Source organism: Oculina patagonica, chromosome 10 (assembly GCF_052425735.1).
Source record: "Oculina patagonica isolate OP01 chromosome 10, crgOcupat, whole genome shotgun sequence".
Lineage (NCBI taxonomy): Eukaryota > Metazoa > Cnidaria > Anthozoa > Scleractinia > Oculinidae > Oculina > Oculina patagonica.
In genome coordinates, this window is record NC_135767.1 from 5,249,357 (window position 1) to 5,267,511 (window position 18,155).

General features: G+C 39.4%; 2 protein-coding genes across 4 annotated transcripts; both read right to left on the reverse strand.

The window, feature by feature from the left end:
• Positions 1–843: 843 nt before the first annotated feature.
• LOC144628319 (tubulin alpha-1 chain-like) lies at positions 844–7,549 on the reverse strand. 2 transcript variants are annotated; one of them, XM_078486413.1, is made up of 4 exons: positions 7,435–7,549; positions 6,771–6,990; positions 3,540–3,688; positions 844–1,866 (listed from the first exon to the last, which is right to left on the reverse strand). In XM_078486413.1, the coding sequence occupies exons 2-4, from the start codon at positions 6,886–6,888 to the stop codon at positions 898–900; spliced, it is 1,236 nt and encodes a 411-aa protein (XP_078342539.1). In that variant the 5' UTR covers positions 6,889–6,990; positions 7,435–7,549; the 3' UTR covers positions 844–897. The 2 variants fall into 2 exon arrangements, with proteins under 2 accessions (XP_078342539.1, XP_078342538.1); XM_078486412.1 differs by lacking the exon at positions 7,435–7,549 and adding an exon at positions 7,231–7,313.
• Positions 7,550–10,140: 2,591 nt separating this feature from the next.
• Positions 10,141–18,061, reverse strand: LOC144628294 (uncharacterized). Of its 2 annotated transcripts, none has more exons than XM_078486377.1 (4): positions 17,651–18,061; positions 17,148–17,532; positions 12,641–12,954; positions 10,141–11,780 (listed from the first exon to the last, which is right to left on the reverse strand). In XM_078486377.1, the coding sequence occupies exons 1-4, from the start codon at positions 17,717–17,719 to the stop codon at positions 10,299–10,301; spliced, it is 2,250 nt and encodes a 749-aa protein (XP_078342503.1). In that variant the 5' UTR covers positions 17,720–18,061; the 3' UTR covers positions 10,141–10,298. The 2 variants fall into 2 exon arrangements, with proteins under 2 accessions (XP_078342503.1, XP_078342502.1); XM_078486376.1 differs by having other exon boundaries at positions 12,641–12,957.
• Between the last annotated feature and the right edge of the window lie 94 nt (positions 18,062–18,155).

Genomic DNA, 18,155 nt, shown 5'->3' on the forward strand with positions numbered 1-18,155 from the left:
CCTCTCAAATGGCCTGTGTAACTCGTGCGCGCTTATCTTCCCCAAAATAATTTGTATCTATTTTTTAATCAAAGCGCAAAAAAATAATGACTACCTATGTGCAACATTTTTTGAAAAGACAGATTTATTTTTTGACCAACACTATAGAGAAAATGATCTTCACATATAAAATACACGGTGAAAAGGTCTTACAGTCATGCGATAATAAAGCGTCAGATTATACAACTAAAATTGTTCGAGACAAACATTCAGCCTGAAAAGTACACCTTTATCTAGTCCACAATCAGAGTTCTTAGTTTATATGTCTGCCTACTTTGCACTATATACTTTGTACTATACTTTGGTGCCGCTAAAGAGTAGCTAATCGGTAGCTTCGAGGAAACAAATGTCGATTACTGGCCAGTGTCGTCGATGTATACCCGAAGAGTTGCTGATGTTTTTCTCCAGTCAGATATAGCCTGCTGGGATCACGGTACATTAAGTTGCTAAGCAGCAAGCTTTATAAAAACTACGGGCTCGAAATTATTCTCTTAGACCGGGGTGTTTTGATCTAATTAGCTTATTATTTTCCCGACCAAAATTTTCTGATTTCCTTTTTCTTTACTTTGTTAAAGAAATTACGTTTAGACGGCTCTTGGTCTTTGGTTGGTTGGTAACAGTGAAAGAAACCTTTCTTGAACGCCCGACCTAGTAATGATTGGTATAAGATAGTGTGACTCTCCTATTAGGTAGTTTTGTTGACTGTTAAATGCCAATGGCGATACACTAGTTGATTATGAATTACGTAAGAGTCCCGTCTCTCTTTTGCTGAATACAACTTCTTACAAGAAGAGTTAGTAAAAAGTGATCAAGGAAGGAAGCCTTATTTCTGTTTCCCTTCCTTGTCTTTTTTTCAGTTCAGTACTCGTCGTCATCATTATCAGGTATAGCCGCTTCCACTTCCTCATAGTCCTTCTCCAGAGCAGCAAGGTCCTCGCGCGCTTCAATAAACTCACCCTCTTCCATCCCCTCGCCGACATACCAGTGAACAAACGCTCGTTTGGCGAACATCAAATCGAACTTGTGATCCAGTCGGGCCCAGGCCTCAGCGATAGCAGTACTGTTGCTCAGCATGCACAGCGCACGGAGTAACTTGGCTTGGTCCCCGCCGGGGACAACCGTAGGGGGCTGGTAGTTGATACCGACTTTGAAACCCGTGGGGCACCATTCGACAAACTGGACAGTTCGTTTGGTTTTGATGGCGCAAATTGCCGAGTTGACGTCTTTTGGGACAACATCACCTCTATAGAGCATGCAGCATGCCATGTACTGCCCATGTCGCGGATCACATTTGACCATTTGGTTGGACGGTTCGAAACAACGGTTTGTAATTTCTGCTACGGTCAACTGCTCATGAAAGGCCTTCTCAGCTGAAATAATCGGAGAGTAAGATACAAGTGGATAGTGAATTCTTGGATACGGTACAAGATTGGTTTGGAATTCAGTCAGGTCCACATTCAGCGCGCCGTCGAACCGAAGAGAAGCTGTAATAGAAGACACAACCTGACCAATTAGACGGTTAAGGTTCGTGTAAGTGGGTCGTTCGACGTCTAGGTTTATACGGCACAGATCATATATAGCTTCATTGTCCATCATAAACGAACAGTCTGCGTGTTCCAGGGTTGAATGTGTGGTCAGGACTGCGTTGTAAGGTTCCACAACTGCGGTAGACACTTGGGGCGCTGGGTAGACGCAGAATTCCAGCTTGGATTTCTTGCCGAAATCCACGGCCAAGCGTTCAATGAGGAGAGATGAAAACCCGGAGCCGGTGCCACCGCCGAACGAGTGGGTCATGAGAAATCCTTGAAGACCAGAGCATTGGTCCGCCTGCAAAATAAAAACAGAGCGCTTGGGTAGACAAGAAAACTCCCTACTGGCCAACCCCCAAGTCCAGTAGGAATTTTTCTTGTCTACCCAAAGGCAATCCATAAAAGACCTTTCCGCAAAGTCTTCCATGATCTTAAACCTAAAAACACAGACTAACTGAGGCAGAGGGATCGGCAGCGTAGCCACCAAGAACAGAGCTGCAAGTGACCTGTCTAAAGTCACGGTTGCAATTAAACAAAATAACTAACAGCTTAAAACAAAACCGCCCCACCACAAACACGCACCCCCCTGAAAGAGGAGATAAAAATGCTAATAATTATTGCCCACAACAGTGAATTTAGACAAGCGCGGCGAAACACTGTTCTTAACGGCCGATAATCACCAAAGGAGATTTTTAACCTTTCACAATGTACGATATTTTAGAAGCTTGACCGCAGGAAGGGACGAATGAAATTGCCAACAGATGTACTGTCCATTGTTATTTTTTGTTTTGTTTTTTGTTTTTTTTTTTGTTTTGTTTTTTAGCGGGTAGGTGTAAAGGAAGGGTAGAATTATGTGCCCCAGGGAGAAGGGGATAGCCTACGTGTAGCCGCAACCCCATAAACGGCTACACGTAGGTTAGCGAGAGGATAGCCTACGTGTAGCCGCATTCCCCCAAACGGCTACACGTAAGCTAGGGAGGGGATAGCCTCCGTGTAGCCGCATTCCCCAAACGGCTACACGTAAGCTAGGGAAGGGATGGCCTACGTGTAGCCGCATTCCCCAAACGGCTACACGTAGGCTAGGGAAGGGATAGCTTACGTGTAGCCGCAACCCCTAAGACGGCTACACGTAGGCTAGGGTAGGGATAGCCTACGTGTAGCCGCATTCCCCCAGACGGCTACACGTAAGCTAGGGAAGGGATAGCTTACGTGTAGCCGCATTCCCCAAACGGCTACACGTAAGCTAGAGAGGGGAGGGATAGCCTACGTGTAGCCGCATTCCCCAGACGGCTACACGTACGCTGGGATGGGAAGGGATAGCCTACGTGTAGCCGCGGCCCCCTAAGACGGCTACACGTAGGCTAGGGAGGGGTGGGAAGGGAAGGTTTTAGCCCGCCGTAGACTATTATTTTTATTATTTTTATTTTTTTGTAGCGGTGGTGCACTTTTTATATTTTTTTTATCTATTGTTATTGTCTTTTGTATTTTTTTGGCAGGAGTCCTGTTTTTTCTTGATTCATGCTTTATCTGTCTTTTTTTGTTCCTTTGTTTCAAGTTTTGTTATTTTTTGTTGTTTTTTCTGTCTTGTCTTTTTTATTTGTTTTTGTTATTTTTTGTCTTTTTTTTCCTCGTTGGTTTTACGTGTCACCACCACCGTTTTTGCCAATTTTTTCGTTTTTTCTTTTCTTTTTTTGGACATGTTGTAAATCTGTTGGCGGTTTCATTCGGGGTAGGGCCCGACCGAATCAAGCCTTGGTTGTCGAATAACTTTCTTTTTTTTCCAAACCACAAAAACCTTCTCAACTCTGAACCTTATCATTAACCAATCGCCAATCACCCTACCATGTTCAGAGTCGCTTTCCTCTTCAGAGGCAATTTCACTACCGTCCCTCCCCACCCATATCTGCCCCAGTTGTCTGACCTCTACATATATGGTGTCTACCCCTGCAGCAGTTTCGAAAAACTACTGACCAGTCTTCGTATCCGGTCCATCACAAGATCCAGAATTTCCTTGCCGATGGTGTAGTGCCCGCGAGCATAGTTGTTAGCGGCGTCCTCCTTGCCAGAGATCATCTGTTCAGGGTGGTATAGTTCACGGTACACTCCGGTTCGAGCCTCGTCTATAGAAAACAAGGTTCAATAATCAGAAAATTGTATTCAGATAGGATGACTAAAATAGAGGAAGTTGTTGTAGACCGTTTACAGCCCCTTTATTTTTCAATGAAAAAAAAAGGCGAAACAGTGAGCGAAGCGAGCCCGAGAGTAAAGCACAAAGGGGTGGGGGAGGGGGGAAACCGCGGTCAAACGATAGAAATATGTCTGATTCTCACTGTTCAAAGATCGATACTGTATCGGTATTCTGATGACTAATTTTTTGGGGCTTTACTAAAAGAGTTCTACTTGTTTGAAAAAACAGGTAAATACGGACTTGTTGGTGCCATTTGTCAAAGCATTCGATTCGGTTGCGGAGCGTTTAAAAAGTAAAAACAATACTCGCTTTTTCGAGGGAATGGAAATATATTTACACTCGGCAACTATTTTATCTATCCTTACTAATACTTGCTCTTTATTATACGAAATTCCCCGAATTAGAAAGAAAAACTGCCTGAGACGTTTGACCGCGGTGAAAGGTGGGGGTGGGGTGTTGCATGTTCACCCCCACCCCCACAAAGGGGTGGAGGTGGGGGTGAGCCGAAGAAAGAAAAAAAATTCTGCTCCCCGGCCCGGATCCAGTTTTCTCGCGATCCATTTTCCGCGTTCAACAATCGAAGAAAAATATGACAAAATAGAGGGCTGTGAACACTTTACTGTTGTTGTGATATACAAAATTATAATCTAAACTTACCCGGGAAGCATCTAAATGCAGTTTTAAGGCTTTGTTCCTAGTGCTAATAGTACTAGTCATAATCTCCCTTTCATTTATAGACATACAAGTTATACCCGTCCCCCAACCACCCACTCCCAATTTATTTTTCCGTTTTATCTAAAGGCCCATTTACAAAAGCAATTTTTGATGCAATTTTCACTGCGATTCCTGTCGTGCCCATGGTTGAATGAAATCGTGCGAATATGATACTAGCTGCAATTTTTATAGTACAATCCGTCAGTCGAGATTTTAGCGCGAGGTTGCATGTTTCGAACTTACGACGACAACGATACCATCCTTGTTTAAAAGACGTGTGTGTACATGCTCTGATGCATAACCTCTGCTCACTACTTACGTTTTATACAAATTAAAACGATACCGCGCTCAGATCGCGCTGAAATTGCAAATGGTTGCAGCTCGAGTGCGACAAAAATCGCCGGGGAAATCGCGACAGAAATCACACTATAAAAATCGCCTGCGCAAACGGGCCTTAAAGAAATAGACAAGTAATTGTTTTGCTCATGCTACATTTTAAAATCAAAACTCAGTTCGAATTGGTACAGATATACACCCCCCTCCCCCCCCCCCCCCATTTTCCTCTCCCGCTAGCTCTCCTTCCTCTATAAGTCTCGCCTATGTGATCTAACATTCGTAGCCTTTTGGGCCAAGTAAAATAAAACAAATGTTTCTCGTTCGGATTTCTTTTAAAAAGAGAGCGGGCGGGCGCTATTTTTTTGTTATTTTTTATTTATCTTTTTGTTCCATTCCTTACCCGTGTTGTTCGAATATTGATTTTTTTTTTCTCCGTACCCAGGCTTTAAAATTTTGGCGTGAGTTCGTATTAAACGCAGACAAAAGCCATGTCCTATAGAAATCAGTTTCATCTAGGTACAAAGTGAAAGTAACGCCTGTTTGTTTTTTCATTTCAATTTTTCCAATAACAAATAATAAAAAAGAGAGGCGGCCCCAAAAAATGAAGCGGGCGGGGACGAGAAACATCAGGACGTAACAAATCGATAATTCCGATACTCGATAAAAATCAATAAAAATCGATAAACATCGATAAGTAATTAACTAATTAGTATCGAAAATCGATCAAAATCGATGACCCAATTCTTTGTGATTATCGATTTTGATCGATTTCACTAATTAAAGTTCGATTAGTATCGATTGCATTCGAAAAGTATCAATCACGTTCGATTAGTATCGATTTCAAACGATTTGTATCAATTTCGATCGGAGAAGAAAAGCTACTTTTTTTGTGTGTGTGTGTTCAATCAATCCTGAAGTGTGACGTTGAAAGAAATGCAGTCGCTTCGCCTTCAAGTTGTTTTGCTAATGGCCAGTCAGGTCAGTTCGGCAACGTTTATTTTCGAACGAAGAATAAAACATGGTCAATGCAATCCTATAAAACAAAGAATATCAGAATATGTATACGCGACGTAACCAAAGACGTTCGTCAGCGACACAATTTGTAGACGAAACAACCGGTTTAATACCCGCAAAGGGTTCCATTTTACACTTCATATTAATTACGTTTGTTTGAACAATCTTTTATTTATATGATCAGGTCACAGGAACTGATCAGATCACTTTCAGACTTGACGTTAATTACTATCTTCATTGTAGTTTATGTCTCAATAACAGTAACTTCATATGAAACTGAAAAAACTTATCGTGGAGAGTAGAACGCCGAGAATTGCACGGAACCTTTTCAAAACACAAAACAACAGTCTTTCACAATCAAAATCGATAATCCACTCCCAAATCGTGTGATTATCGATTTTGATCGATTTTCGATACTAATTAGTTAATCATTTATCGAAAAATATCGAATAATATCGATTTATCGATTAGGTTTCCGATGATCGATTTCGATCGATTTGTTACGTCCTGGAAACATTTGTCGATTTTTTACTTGGCCTTAGAGGATAACACATAGCTTTCGATTCACTCTTTTTGAAGAAATCTTAGAAACTGCGGCTACATATTTCTTTTGACGTTGAAAGAGAAAGACCAGGATAATAGCAAAAGTGGCTCTAGCGAACGAGAGCAATTATGACACCAAACTTCTGTAAAAATTGTGTGGGGAATTGCCGAATGAAATTACGGACCAATTTTTAAAAAGTAATCTTATACATCGCTCATTTTAACTACATTTGCGATACATTATAAAACAATAAAGTCGTAAAGTTAGCTAGCGATAAGAACTAAGTTTAACACACAAAAAAATAGCGACAACTATATCGAAAAGAAAATTAAATATCAAATTATTACAGAAAGCGCAAGGGTTTTCGTGAAACATTTTCAAACTAATAAACTTAAAAAACACTTACCCACAACAGTCGGTTCCAAATCGACGAAAACTGAACGAGGAACATATTTTCCAGCCAACGTCTCGCTGAAAAAAGTGTTGAACGAATCATCTTGCACTTCAGTTGAACTCTCATTCATTTGACCGTTCGCCAAAATGCCATGTTCAAGGCAATACAACTCCCAGCAAGCGTTGCCGATTTGAACTCCGGCTTGTCCGATGTGAAGAGAAATACATTCACGCTGAAAGAAAGGCAAAGAAAATTACAACTTGTGGACTTGAGAGAAAGCTTGTGAACTTTTTGAGGCTTTTGTAAACCCTTTAAAATTTTTCAAGTTGATTTCAGACAAAGTTCGCTGCTCCGGGTAAAATTTGCTACAAAAACTAACTGCTTTCAGACCTTTTAACTAAATCTTTTTCTCGAAAAGATACGTTTACAGACAAAAGAACTTCTTATAGAGAATGAGAAGCATCTAGCCTACCATTATCAATGAAAGACAAATAAAATTTTCAACTGCCGAAAAAGTCGTTGAAAAGACGGCAGTCAATTTTCACACCATCGCTTCAGTTTTCGCGGGCGAATTTTGTTTAATTAGGAGTCAATTAGAACAATAACAGTAATTAGAAAATTAATATAATTACGATGTTAATTAATTAGCTCGGAAAGTACAGGTTTTTCGACTTACCCGTTTGTTTTTTCGGCTATTAGTTGAGCAGAAACCGACATCATGTCAGAAACTTGACTGCAGCAAAACTGATGACGACTTGAAAAGTACGCGCTTTTTATACGCGTGCGGCTGCGCGCACGTCATTCAAAAATTGGCCAATCATTATTTAGTTTTGTGTGACGTGTGAGGGAGTCACGCAACTAACACAAATGTAACGGTCATGTAACGGTACAAGCGTATATGGCGTAGATCATTTGGTTGCGTTACTATCTGTTTAGCCCTACGAAACAGAGCAGAGCGAGTGGAAGTGAATCATTTTTAAACTCATTGGTGCGGGAAAAGAAATTATGATGCAGACATAAGAAAGCCTGTTTGCTAACAAAGCTTCGTTTTGTGAATTTGGAAGCTTGCGTGATAATAATTTCTGCTTGTGCACAAGCTCAAACATAAGCAGAAGCGTAATAAGCAAAAAATAAACAAAAGTTTTGTTAATGTGCTAAATACGATAAAATTCTCGGACGTTTCGAGACTTCTGTCTCTTTATTAGCGTTAAAAATGCCGTTAGCCAGCAGCACGCGCTTGTTCATGTCTTCGACATAAGCGCGCGCTTGTAATATCACAAAAAAGCAGACTCAACGTTCATCGGGAGGGTCTTGTTAGGGAAAATAAGCCTTTCCTCTGTGCGGCGTCAATCCCGCGTGCTTTTAAACCCCGCGCAGACAACGGACACCAAAAACTATGGCCAGGGGAAGAGAAATATTTCGCGACGGGGAGGTCTGCGCGATAATAAGCATGCGCGCGTACAATCTCGTTCCCAAGGCCTCTTTCCTTTTCCTCCCTTGTCGTCTCTCTCCTCAACGACAAGGTAGGAACAGGAGAGAGGCCCTGGGAACGAGGTTGGCGCGCATAAGAAGAATTAAAATGACGTCATAGAATGTTCAAGTTGAACTGATTTTTTCACTGCAAAGTTCTGGACATTTTATGGCCTCATTTCTATGGTCTATAAGAGTGTAGACCCATAAAAAAGTGCGGTCGATTTGTTTTATACATAATATCATAGGTGACAAATTACTCCTTAATTTTGGCGCGAAATTTCAACGTTAATTTATAATTTCACATGTGAAATTATAAAATAGCCATGGCAACGTAGTTAGCGGCAAGATGGCGTCCGGAATAAAAGATGTTTTAAGGCTTAAACTTTGTACATTTTCGCTTGAATTTCATCTTAGTCAGCTAGCCTTGGCCATGTACTAAATCTTTTGATGATATTTTATATTTCAAAACGTCAAAACGACTTCAAGACTTAAGCCAATTACATAAATGGCATCGAGCGGATTTTTGAGCGTTTTACACGGGCGCCGTTTTCAGTTCATTCAAGACGAACTATGGTCATAATGTGAGAAATAATTGACAGTTGATTCATCTTTGAAACTTTTTGTCAACGGCAAAAAGGAATCTCTGAAAGTTTTTATTCAAAGACTAAAAACCCTTGCGAACTTAAGCAAAATGTATGCTTTCAACTTATCAAAGCTCAGAGTTCGCGATGCAATGTACCAGTCAAAAACATCTAAGATTGCAACGTAATTTGTCACCTATGATATTAAAATGTAATCAAATGGTATACTCGTGAAGTTAGAAAATAATTTCACTTGCATTTTGTCAAAATTCTAATAATTTCCCTCACCTAAACGCTCGTGAAATTATTTCCTAATTTCACTCGTCACCATTTGATTACCCATACATAGCACTGGCGAATTAGATAAGAAATCAGTGCAAAATCGCGCGCGCGTATGACAGCTCGTAAGATCGCCATTTTCTCACTTGAAGCCGACGAATGTTGGCAAACTTTCGTCCCAACTGTTCCAATTGACAGACACAACTCGCTAGATTCTGTTTTTGGAAAAGTCGCGACAATTTCTAAAGATTTCCGAAATTTGCTCTACGTTGCCTTACAGGTTACGTTAATTTTATCGCCTATACTCTCATTGACATAGCTCTCGAGCAATGAGTGCGCGAGAATTCTCTCCGTTCGGTACCGATGGTTTGTGCAACAAGTACTATTGCAAATTATTGCCAGAGGAAGTTTTTTTATATATTTTCAGGAAGTAAAAGAAGTGTAAAAAGCAAGAACACATACCATGTTAAGTAAATAAAAGGTTTTTATTCAGCAAATAACAAAAAGTTACATTCAAAAATAATACTTAGGAAATTATATTCAGTTTTTAAATAATTTGTTGATATCTTATTGATAGAGTGGTAAAGGGTATTTTCGTAAGCCATGAACTGATATACTTTTGATGTGAAGTGTGAAATGACTGATATCTTTTCCTCCGTGAAACACGAATTGTTTAAGAGCAGCAAGCCTTGACTGTATAATTAATTTGATGCGAGAATCGAGTTTTTGTTTGTCGCGAATTGTGATTTTGTGGCCCTATCGGTAATTACGTGAAAGATCATGAACTTAACAAAACGTAAAATGATGCTTTTATCGCGAAACGTGAGCTATACCCCACCCACCCCTCACCCTTTACCACCTTATGTTCCAGAGCTCTATGGCCTATAGCTAAACAACCGAAGTTGCAAAAAATATGTCACGCTTTAGATAAAATATTTGATACGATTCGACCCTTAAAATAACCCAGTGGTCACATACCAATTCTCAATACAGTTCTCCATAAAATTCTTACAGCAATGGTTGGGAGAAATCATGTCTCGAAAGTTTTAACAGAAATTTATAATTTCTAACTTCTGCTTTAAATTATTGCCGATCATAAGGAGAAAGTGTATGCTAGACAGCCTGGGAAAACTAGAAGGTTTGTTGAGTTTTTACTTCTTTCCCGTGATCGTTTTTACTACTTAATTTTTGGCAGCGTTCTATTTATTCAGCTTTCTTTTTTCGATTCCTTTTCTGGAAAGCGCTGAAGCGGCTCATAAAGTGACGTCTTGTCCATGCCCCAGACGTCCTTCTCAAAGTCACTTTGTGATTGGCTAGATTTAAATCTCGTGGTATTATCAGGTTGAGGCTGATATATGCTGTTTCCATAAGGCACTGTATACTTGGAGGAGGTCAGCGGCTGTACGTATGACGTAACACAGACCAAGTCCCCCGCGGCCTGTGACGTCACTATTCCCTTATGGCAGCTGTCTCTCTTGTGAGCGGCTCTCCGAATGGGAGACAGCAATCCAGCTAATGGCTCAGGCTTGCAATTCAGATCAGATTTACGAAGATCTGTACAGGAACTTGAAAACGACTCCAAATTCTTAGCAGGTTTCTCATTGCCTTCCACGTCTCCATGAAAAGCTTGAGATCCCTGACTTACAATGGGTATTTCTCTGGATGCTGTCAGAACCTCTGTAGAAGATCTACAACCGTAATTGACATATGAACTGGCACAATCACGTGGTTGTACGATAAAGTTTTGATCCTTGGTGACTTCCATCGAGGGACTTTTTATGTCGCAATCTACCGCATGCTCCTTGCTATCGTTAAAAGAAAACTCTTTGTTTTTGATTTCTGGAAGTTTCATCAATTCATTGCTACCATCTTTAGTCGGGTTGAAGCTTGATTCGTGGCTGGCTTTAATATCAACAGCCTTGAAATCATTCCGAGACTCACGATAAGACAAGTTGAAATTCCTCTCAAATTCTCCAACTTTATTTTCCGCCATTTTGTTCTTTGGGGGAATTTGAACAAATTGTGCATCATAGTTGAAATTCGATGGGAAAAATTGCACAACTTTCGCCTTTGTCTTTCCTTTTGTGCCTCCCATCTTTAAGCTGCTTTTTCTTGGCCTTGCGGCATTAAACAGGTCCTCTGATTCGTCGTAATTTCCAAGTTTGTCAGTGCAAGAAAGCTTCCTTAAATCTGAATCAGAGAAAGTCAACCGCTGGGAAGTCTTAGCCTTTTTTCGGTACAATTGATCCCGGTAGGGATCAAACACAACCCCAGGGTCAGATTCCAAATCGATGTTTAGATAACTCTTCGAATACCCCAGGGGAAACTCGCGCAGCTCTATCACCTGACGTCGCCGGGGGCGGAGCTTTAATGCGTATTCCACTACTTCATCCCCCGCGTCTAGTGAGTCGCGTGACCGTCTTCCGTAGCGGTCTACGAACCTTCTTTCTGAATCCTTTGTGCTTCCATAAGTGCTAGATCTTTGGTTTTTGTTCAAGAAAGCACCAATGCTTGTCCATTCGGGCTCGTAAGTCAATGATTCTCTTTTTTCTGTATTTTTCAGTGGTTTATAGCGGTATCCAGCTGGCTCGTACAAATGGCCTCCGCGAGATCCTTTAAATAAGCTTGATACTTTACTCTTAGCTTGTTTCAGTTTCCCAGGTCGTTGTGTACCCTGCGCCCACGTATACTGTGAAAAAAATGACAAACAAACAAAAGACAGGAAATCAATTATGTGCCACAACAAGCCAATTTTAGCCAAGAGAAGAAACACTTGTGCATCTTTTTTTCTGGATAATAAAGAAGATAGACGCAAATGCAGTCGATCCGTCCATCTGTCCATCGGTCAGTCCGTCAGTCTCCCAGTCCTTCAGTCCGTCAGTCCGTCGGTCCTTCAGTCCGTCAGCCCTTCAACCCTTTAGTCCGTCAGTCAGTCAGCCAGTCAGCCAGTCAATCAATCAGTCAGTCAGTCAGTCAGTCAGTCCATCCGTCCGTCCGTCCATCAGTCTTTCAATCTGTCAGTACGTCAGTCCTTCAGTCCGTCAGCCCTTCAACCCTTTAGTCCGTCAGTCAGTCAGTCAGTCAGTCAGTCAGTCCATCCGTCCGTCCGTCCATCATTCTTTCAATCTGTCAGTACGTCAGTCCTTCAGTCCGTCAGTCCTCCAGTCCGTCAGCCCTTCAACCGTTCGTCAGTCAGTCAGTCAGTCGGTCAGTCAGCCAGTCAATCAGTCAGCCAGCCAATCAGTCTGTCAGTCAGTCAGTCAGTCAGTCCTTCCGTCCGTCGGTCCACCAGTCTTTCAGTCCGTCAGTCTGTCAGTCCGTCAGTCCTACCTTTTATGTACCTATAGAATCACTTTAATTTTTGGAACCTGGCTCTGCTCATTACCAACAATGATTGACATCAATTTCTTCTTACAATATCAATGATAATAAAATCAAGTAAAAATATTGTCCTGATTTACCAGTCAATTCTCTTCTCTAGGTAACATTAAAAGGAATACATGGCAATAAGTAAGGAGACTTAATATTTTCACCAGAAATAATTTATACCTGCGATGAGTAGTTTCCTGAACTTTGACGATGATGGCTGTCATTGGTAGCCATGGTAACACTCACGTGATGCGGTCTTTCCTCATACGTCATTGTCTTAGTTGTTGCATTCCTATGCAGGTAACATTTCCCACACATTCCTTTCTGTGAAGCTGTGATTGGACAACTGACATCAAATTCGTTTCGGTGGCGCTTCCACTGGCAGCCGCACGGTGCGTAAACGCAAAGGGCTACGACGATTAGCAATACGAGGACCATGGACACGGAAGTGATGTACCATTTGGTCCCTTTGTGTTGTTTTGGAGCCTGTGCTACTGCTGTTAAAAGAAGAAGAAATTTGACCATTTATTATAGGGATCAACAAGATAGTAGAAAATCACTCCGATCACAAAGTTGAATCACCTGTACAGATAATAAAGTTTGAAAGCTTTCATTTTAAATGCACAGCATTACAGACTTAAAAGTTAGACCTTTGTTTCTGAAAATACTGGGGTTTGTTTTTTTTTTTTTTTTTTTTTTCCCCCCGCCCCCCCCCTTTTTAATTTCCTCAACGAATGACAGTAAAACTTTCTCGCTGGATCGCGTTTTAATTAACAACCACTGCCACGCCCCCTTGACGTATAAGTCCTTTGACGCTTGACGGTGAAATTACTCTTCTTTATTATTTTACTTCAGTTTATTTTAGACATTTAAATTACAGTCAACTTCTTAACGGACACCTTTGAGACCACAATTTGGTGTTCGCAATACAGAAAGTTCGTAGAAGCGGGAGCTATTTTTTAGTAATTCTTATCCGTCGGGACTTCAACCAACCTCGTTCCCAGGGTCTACTCCACTTTCAAGATCGGGGCTGGGCGCGTTCCTCACTACGAGACCGCCATTTTGAAACAGTTCGTCGCCGAGAAGACCCTGTCTGTAATAGCGGGGTGTCCGCAAGGCGGGAGTTGACCATGTTGAAAGTTCTCCCTTCTCAGTTGACACTTCAAATTAGGTATATTTGACTTTTGATGTATTCCCCCAACTGAAATCCTCATTCATCCGGGTAGCTTTCCGGCACTACATACGTCATTCTATAGCAAACAAATCCCACACGATGACGTAAACAGGCTAGATGGCTTTAATTATCTGTCTGTCTCCGCACACCGCATCAGCAGTTCATTAAGCGCAAACAATTCAACTTCTTGAGTGTATTTACCTATACATTTTTACGATATTAAAATCGGCGCTTTACAAAATAGGTTCGTGTGTTGGAGGACAAAAGGACCAACAAAGGCAGTCAAAACGCTGTTCTCCAAGTTGTTATCTCTTTAAGTACTTGATCCTTAACAAGATTCAATTCCTTAATTCAGTGAATATTTTTGTAATTTTTTGGAACCCTTACATGAAGGCCCAAACTGTTTGTACTGAGAAATACGATATAGGAGAAAAAAAACTTATACTCTTATTCTTACGTGAAATTTCATTGTTAACTTTTACTTTCAAATTTCAGACCCAAGACCTCTCAGCTTTTATAAATCAAAATGGCGTACACGAGTATAAAACAAATGAAATGTGAAAACTTGGAGTAAGTTATGGAGATATTTTGATTAAATTTGAGTGCAAACCAAGTCTGAGCAATGGGGAAACAAGAAAGCTTTAAAACCTGAAAAAAATCGAAAATAACTGAATAAATTCGAAAAATAATCTTTCAGTTTATAATCAATCCTGCCTTTTATTAAAACTCAAAATCTGCCCCTTTCTAGATTAGAATTTATGGTAATCAAAAGAGCGCTTTCGGAATTAAGAAAACAATTTTCCTTGTATTTTGTAAAATTCTCTTAATTTCCCTCCCCTTTAAAGGAGCAATGTCACGGTATTTTAAGCCATTTTTCTGATTACTTTCAAATTGAAGGGAAGCTCTAAATAATAGTTTTCAAACATAGAAAAACAACCAAGAAGTAATCAAAAGGGAAATTTCCAAGAATGGTTTCGACTGACGAAGATTAAGACAGATTATGAATGAATTGAAAAAACTTGCCAATTTTTCAGGATGCATTGTCCGTGACGTAGCCCCTATAAGCCCGGGAAGTGACTGCGAGCCGATTACCAATAGCTACGTCATGTAAGACAGCACAGAAACAATCAGATTAAAATTTCCTCCAAATACAGATGTTTCTTTTGAAGTGATTTTGGTTTGTTGGCTTTGTTAAATTTACATTAAATATGCATAAACAAATTATAAATTCAAATAGAAAAAATAAAACATTCTGTCTACCCACGCTTTCCTTAAATTTATAGTTGGTCAGTCACCTTTCCTTCGAGAATGTAAATGTCTGCAGGCAACTAGATAATGATCTCTTAGGAAATTCGATTATTGTTATCTTTTTGTGATGCAAAAATCTCTAAAATTCTGTTCTCACTGATTGTCCCAGAAATAATAGTCCGATGACTTAGCATTTTGTCGGTCACTTACCCTTTTTTAAAAAAAAAAATACCTTCAGTCACAGTACATTTGTGTTTTCACTTATTATCAGATATAATTTCAATGGATCAGAAAAAATGATAACTGCCGTTTTCTATATCATAGTGATTTGAGAAAGACGTTTTTACCGAATGCATATTTTGAAAGGAGCAGGAAAATAAGTGATTGCCAAGATATATTAACCTTTTTGTCACATTTTCAACACGGCACATTTCAATTTCTAATGCTTCAAGGCGTAGGATGTGATGTCAGAAAAAACACTATCAGAAAATCACTCAAAATGTGACGTCAGTGCTTTTAGACTTGTGGGTTTCATAATCACACGTTCCCCAAAAGCATTTTATCACGATCATTCGGTTGGTATATAAAATAAATCCAATATTTACCCGTCGAAGAGGTGGTGAAACTTTAAATGACAAAATGTATGCCGCTGTTAAAGATTTGTTGGTTATATATCGCAGATATGAGCGATTTATGGGGGCTTTATTGATCTTGCACTTGTAAATGAAGAAGGCGGACTCGATGAGATATGACTAGATGTCATTAAAATGGTTTGTTCTGAGTTCATTACCAACAAATCTAGTCAAGAACTGTCGAATAGCTTTCAACAACACCTTTTTTCTTTAAATGTCTTTCTAAAAAGGGCGTGTTATTAAAAATCCTTTTTAATCAAAACATTAAGACCATCCGAATGACCGAAATGTATGAAAATCGTGGGTAATTCTATAAGGATTTATGAGTGTTTAAAAAAAACCTCCGCGACTCACTGGCGCTAAAATCATACGCAGCTTATCTTAAGATTTTATTTGCTGATTTGTCGGTACTTCCCCGTTCATGCTGTTCACAGACGTTACGGTTATTTTTTTTAAAAAAAATAATTCGAACTTGTTGAAATATCATTTTTTAGCATCAAGGCATATGTACTTCCCTAGGACCAGTGTTCCATTCCGAAATATAAAATATATTAATCAACTGGGGTAATCGAAATGCTTAAAGCTATTATAAAATAAATGAATGACAGCCTTTTAGAAGGAAGAATTACTTAGGTGACAGAATGGCCTGCGATTCATTATAGTTTTTTAGTGATCAAGCGAAATTTCGCCGTCGTATAAAAACCAACATTTTTGCCGGTATTTTCTTATCATTTTCTACAATTTTTTCTTATCTTTTTTCGCACTTCATGACTTGCTTGTAAACATCATTAAACTTCAATGCGTTCAATTTTACTACAACAACGTTTTATCAAAATATACAAAAAGGAAGTCATATTTTGCTGTATATATTTTCTAAAAGTTTTGCTGTTCCGTACTATTTAACGTTCGATTCTCGATACTATTTTTTCGGGTAGTTTTAAATACAGTTTTGATATTATTCTCTATAAGAAGATTAATCTAGGCCAGTTTAATTTCTAAAAAAACGTTCAGTTTGGATAGAATTTTGAGGAATCGACGAATTTCTTGTAAGTAACGCGTTAAAATAATAAATGCAAATGCATCGTTGCGATTTTAATCTTATACTTCTCCAACAAAAAGCGGCAAACATTTAAAAGAAACAAACTTGTTATTTTGGAGGACATATTTCAAAACTAACTCAGCATGTTGCTCAATGAAGAAAGGAATCCTTTTCGCTCAATTCCACGGGCGGTAGATAAAGCGCATATTTCGTTTTTCGTCATGTTTTAAATAATCATTTTCAACGGCTGATCACCTGCAAGACATTTATTTTGCATACAAAAGAATACATCAGTTTTAGCAGACAGCTAGATATTTATATCTTTAATAAGTGTGTCCGGTTTCCTTTTTTCAATCGCTTTAAGCAAGAATGCAATAAACCCGCGTTGACTCCATTACAATTTCGAAATGTAAATTAAAATTACTGATATCAAGTTTTCGCGGGAAAATAACTTTGATATCGAAGACTGGCAGACTGGCTTTTAATAAAATAAGGCTTTCCTAAAATAAGAATAAAATAATCTATATCACAGCTAAAATTTTCGGTCGTTAAAGTTAAAAAAGCGTTATATGAAACAGAATAAAGTTTACCCACCGTATGAATTTGATGTGTCCGTTCGGACAATGTCTCGAAAAACGTAGTCCTTGTTAACATTTTCGCTTCTTTGCGCAGCTGTCGCAGAAGTCCTTATGGTGTGTTCGTTTCTTGTCGATTTAAACGTATGATAATGCTTTCTCGGTGAAATTTTTAAACTGTTCAACCCATATTCATCTTGATCTTCGGGTTCAAGTTTGAATAATTTCGCCAGTCGATGCGATTTCTCCACGGTCTTTCCCCTGGAAGAAAACCCGCGAATTTGTTCATGCTGGCCGATCGAATTCTCGGGTATTTTCGCCTTTCCGTGGTAAAGTCGCTCATTGTTGATGGTAAAATCCTTCGAACGCCGCCTCGGCGAACCAGCCTTTTTGTAGGAGTCAACCTGAATGACGAAAGAAGATATTAAAATGAAATTTAAGAAGAATCCTATCTTTAAAACATAAATACCAAGAGAAATTTAAGAGTGAAGTAAAAAAATTGTTTGAATATCGTTGACCTACCGTGCTTTGTAATACAAAAAGCAGGATAAATCCTTTGAAGACCGGCAAGGCCATCGTATTTAAGTACATTTACATTTCTCTCGGCTGTTCTTGAGTTCGACGCGCGAAAAGTTTATACGTAGATCTACTGCCGTCTCAACATACTTCAGCCCCGCAGGGTGTCGCTAAAATTTGTCCATGTAAACACAGATGAAATGAATTCGGAAAGACAAGCATTGTTCTCAACACTCTTGCTAAATTACCGGAAAAACTGTGTAGGCTGAATATAAAACAATTTCACTGGTAGAATTAAAAATAGACGTCTATTCAAATTGTACTTGAATAGTCTCTTAATCTAAAGCGAATCTTTTTGATCTCTTGGTGATTTTTTTTTCAAAAAAAGTGGCAATTTTCTTGACTTAAACTCGCAACATTGAGCAATTTTTTTCCTCTGCGCCAAACAACTGAAATCGCAGAAAACCGTTGTACGTGGGGGACAAAAAATTTGATAGACAGAAACGATTAT

Excerpts from the sequence above, each read along its gene's own strand:
- LOC144628319 (XM_078486412.1), bottom strand. Across the intron at positions 3,689-6,770 it reads TTTGGAACCGACTGTTGTGG|ACGAGGCTCGAACCGGAGTG; the intron begins GTAAGTGTTTTT and ends TGTTTTCTATAG. Across the intron at positions 1,867-3,539 it reads TGGACCGGATACGAAGACTG|GCGGACCAATGCTCTGGTCT; the intron begins GTCAGTAGTTTT and ends TTTATTTTGCAG.
- LOC144628294 (XM_078486376.1), bottom strand. The coding sequence starts at position 17,719 with ATGTACTTAAATACGATGGCCTTGCCGGTCTTCAAAGGATTTATCCTG. Across the intron at positions 17,533-17,650 it reads TTTTTGTATTACAAAGCACG|GTTGACTCCTACAAAAAGGC; the intron begins GTAGGTCAACGA and ends TTCGTCATTCAG. Across the intron at positions 11,781-12,640 it reads CAGGAAACTACTCATCGCAG|TATACGTGGGCGCAGGGTAC; the intron begins GTATAAATTATT and ends TTTTTTTCACAG.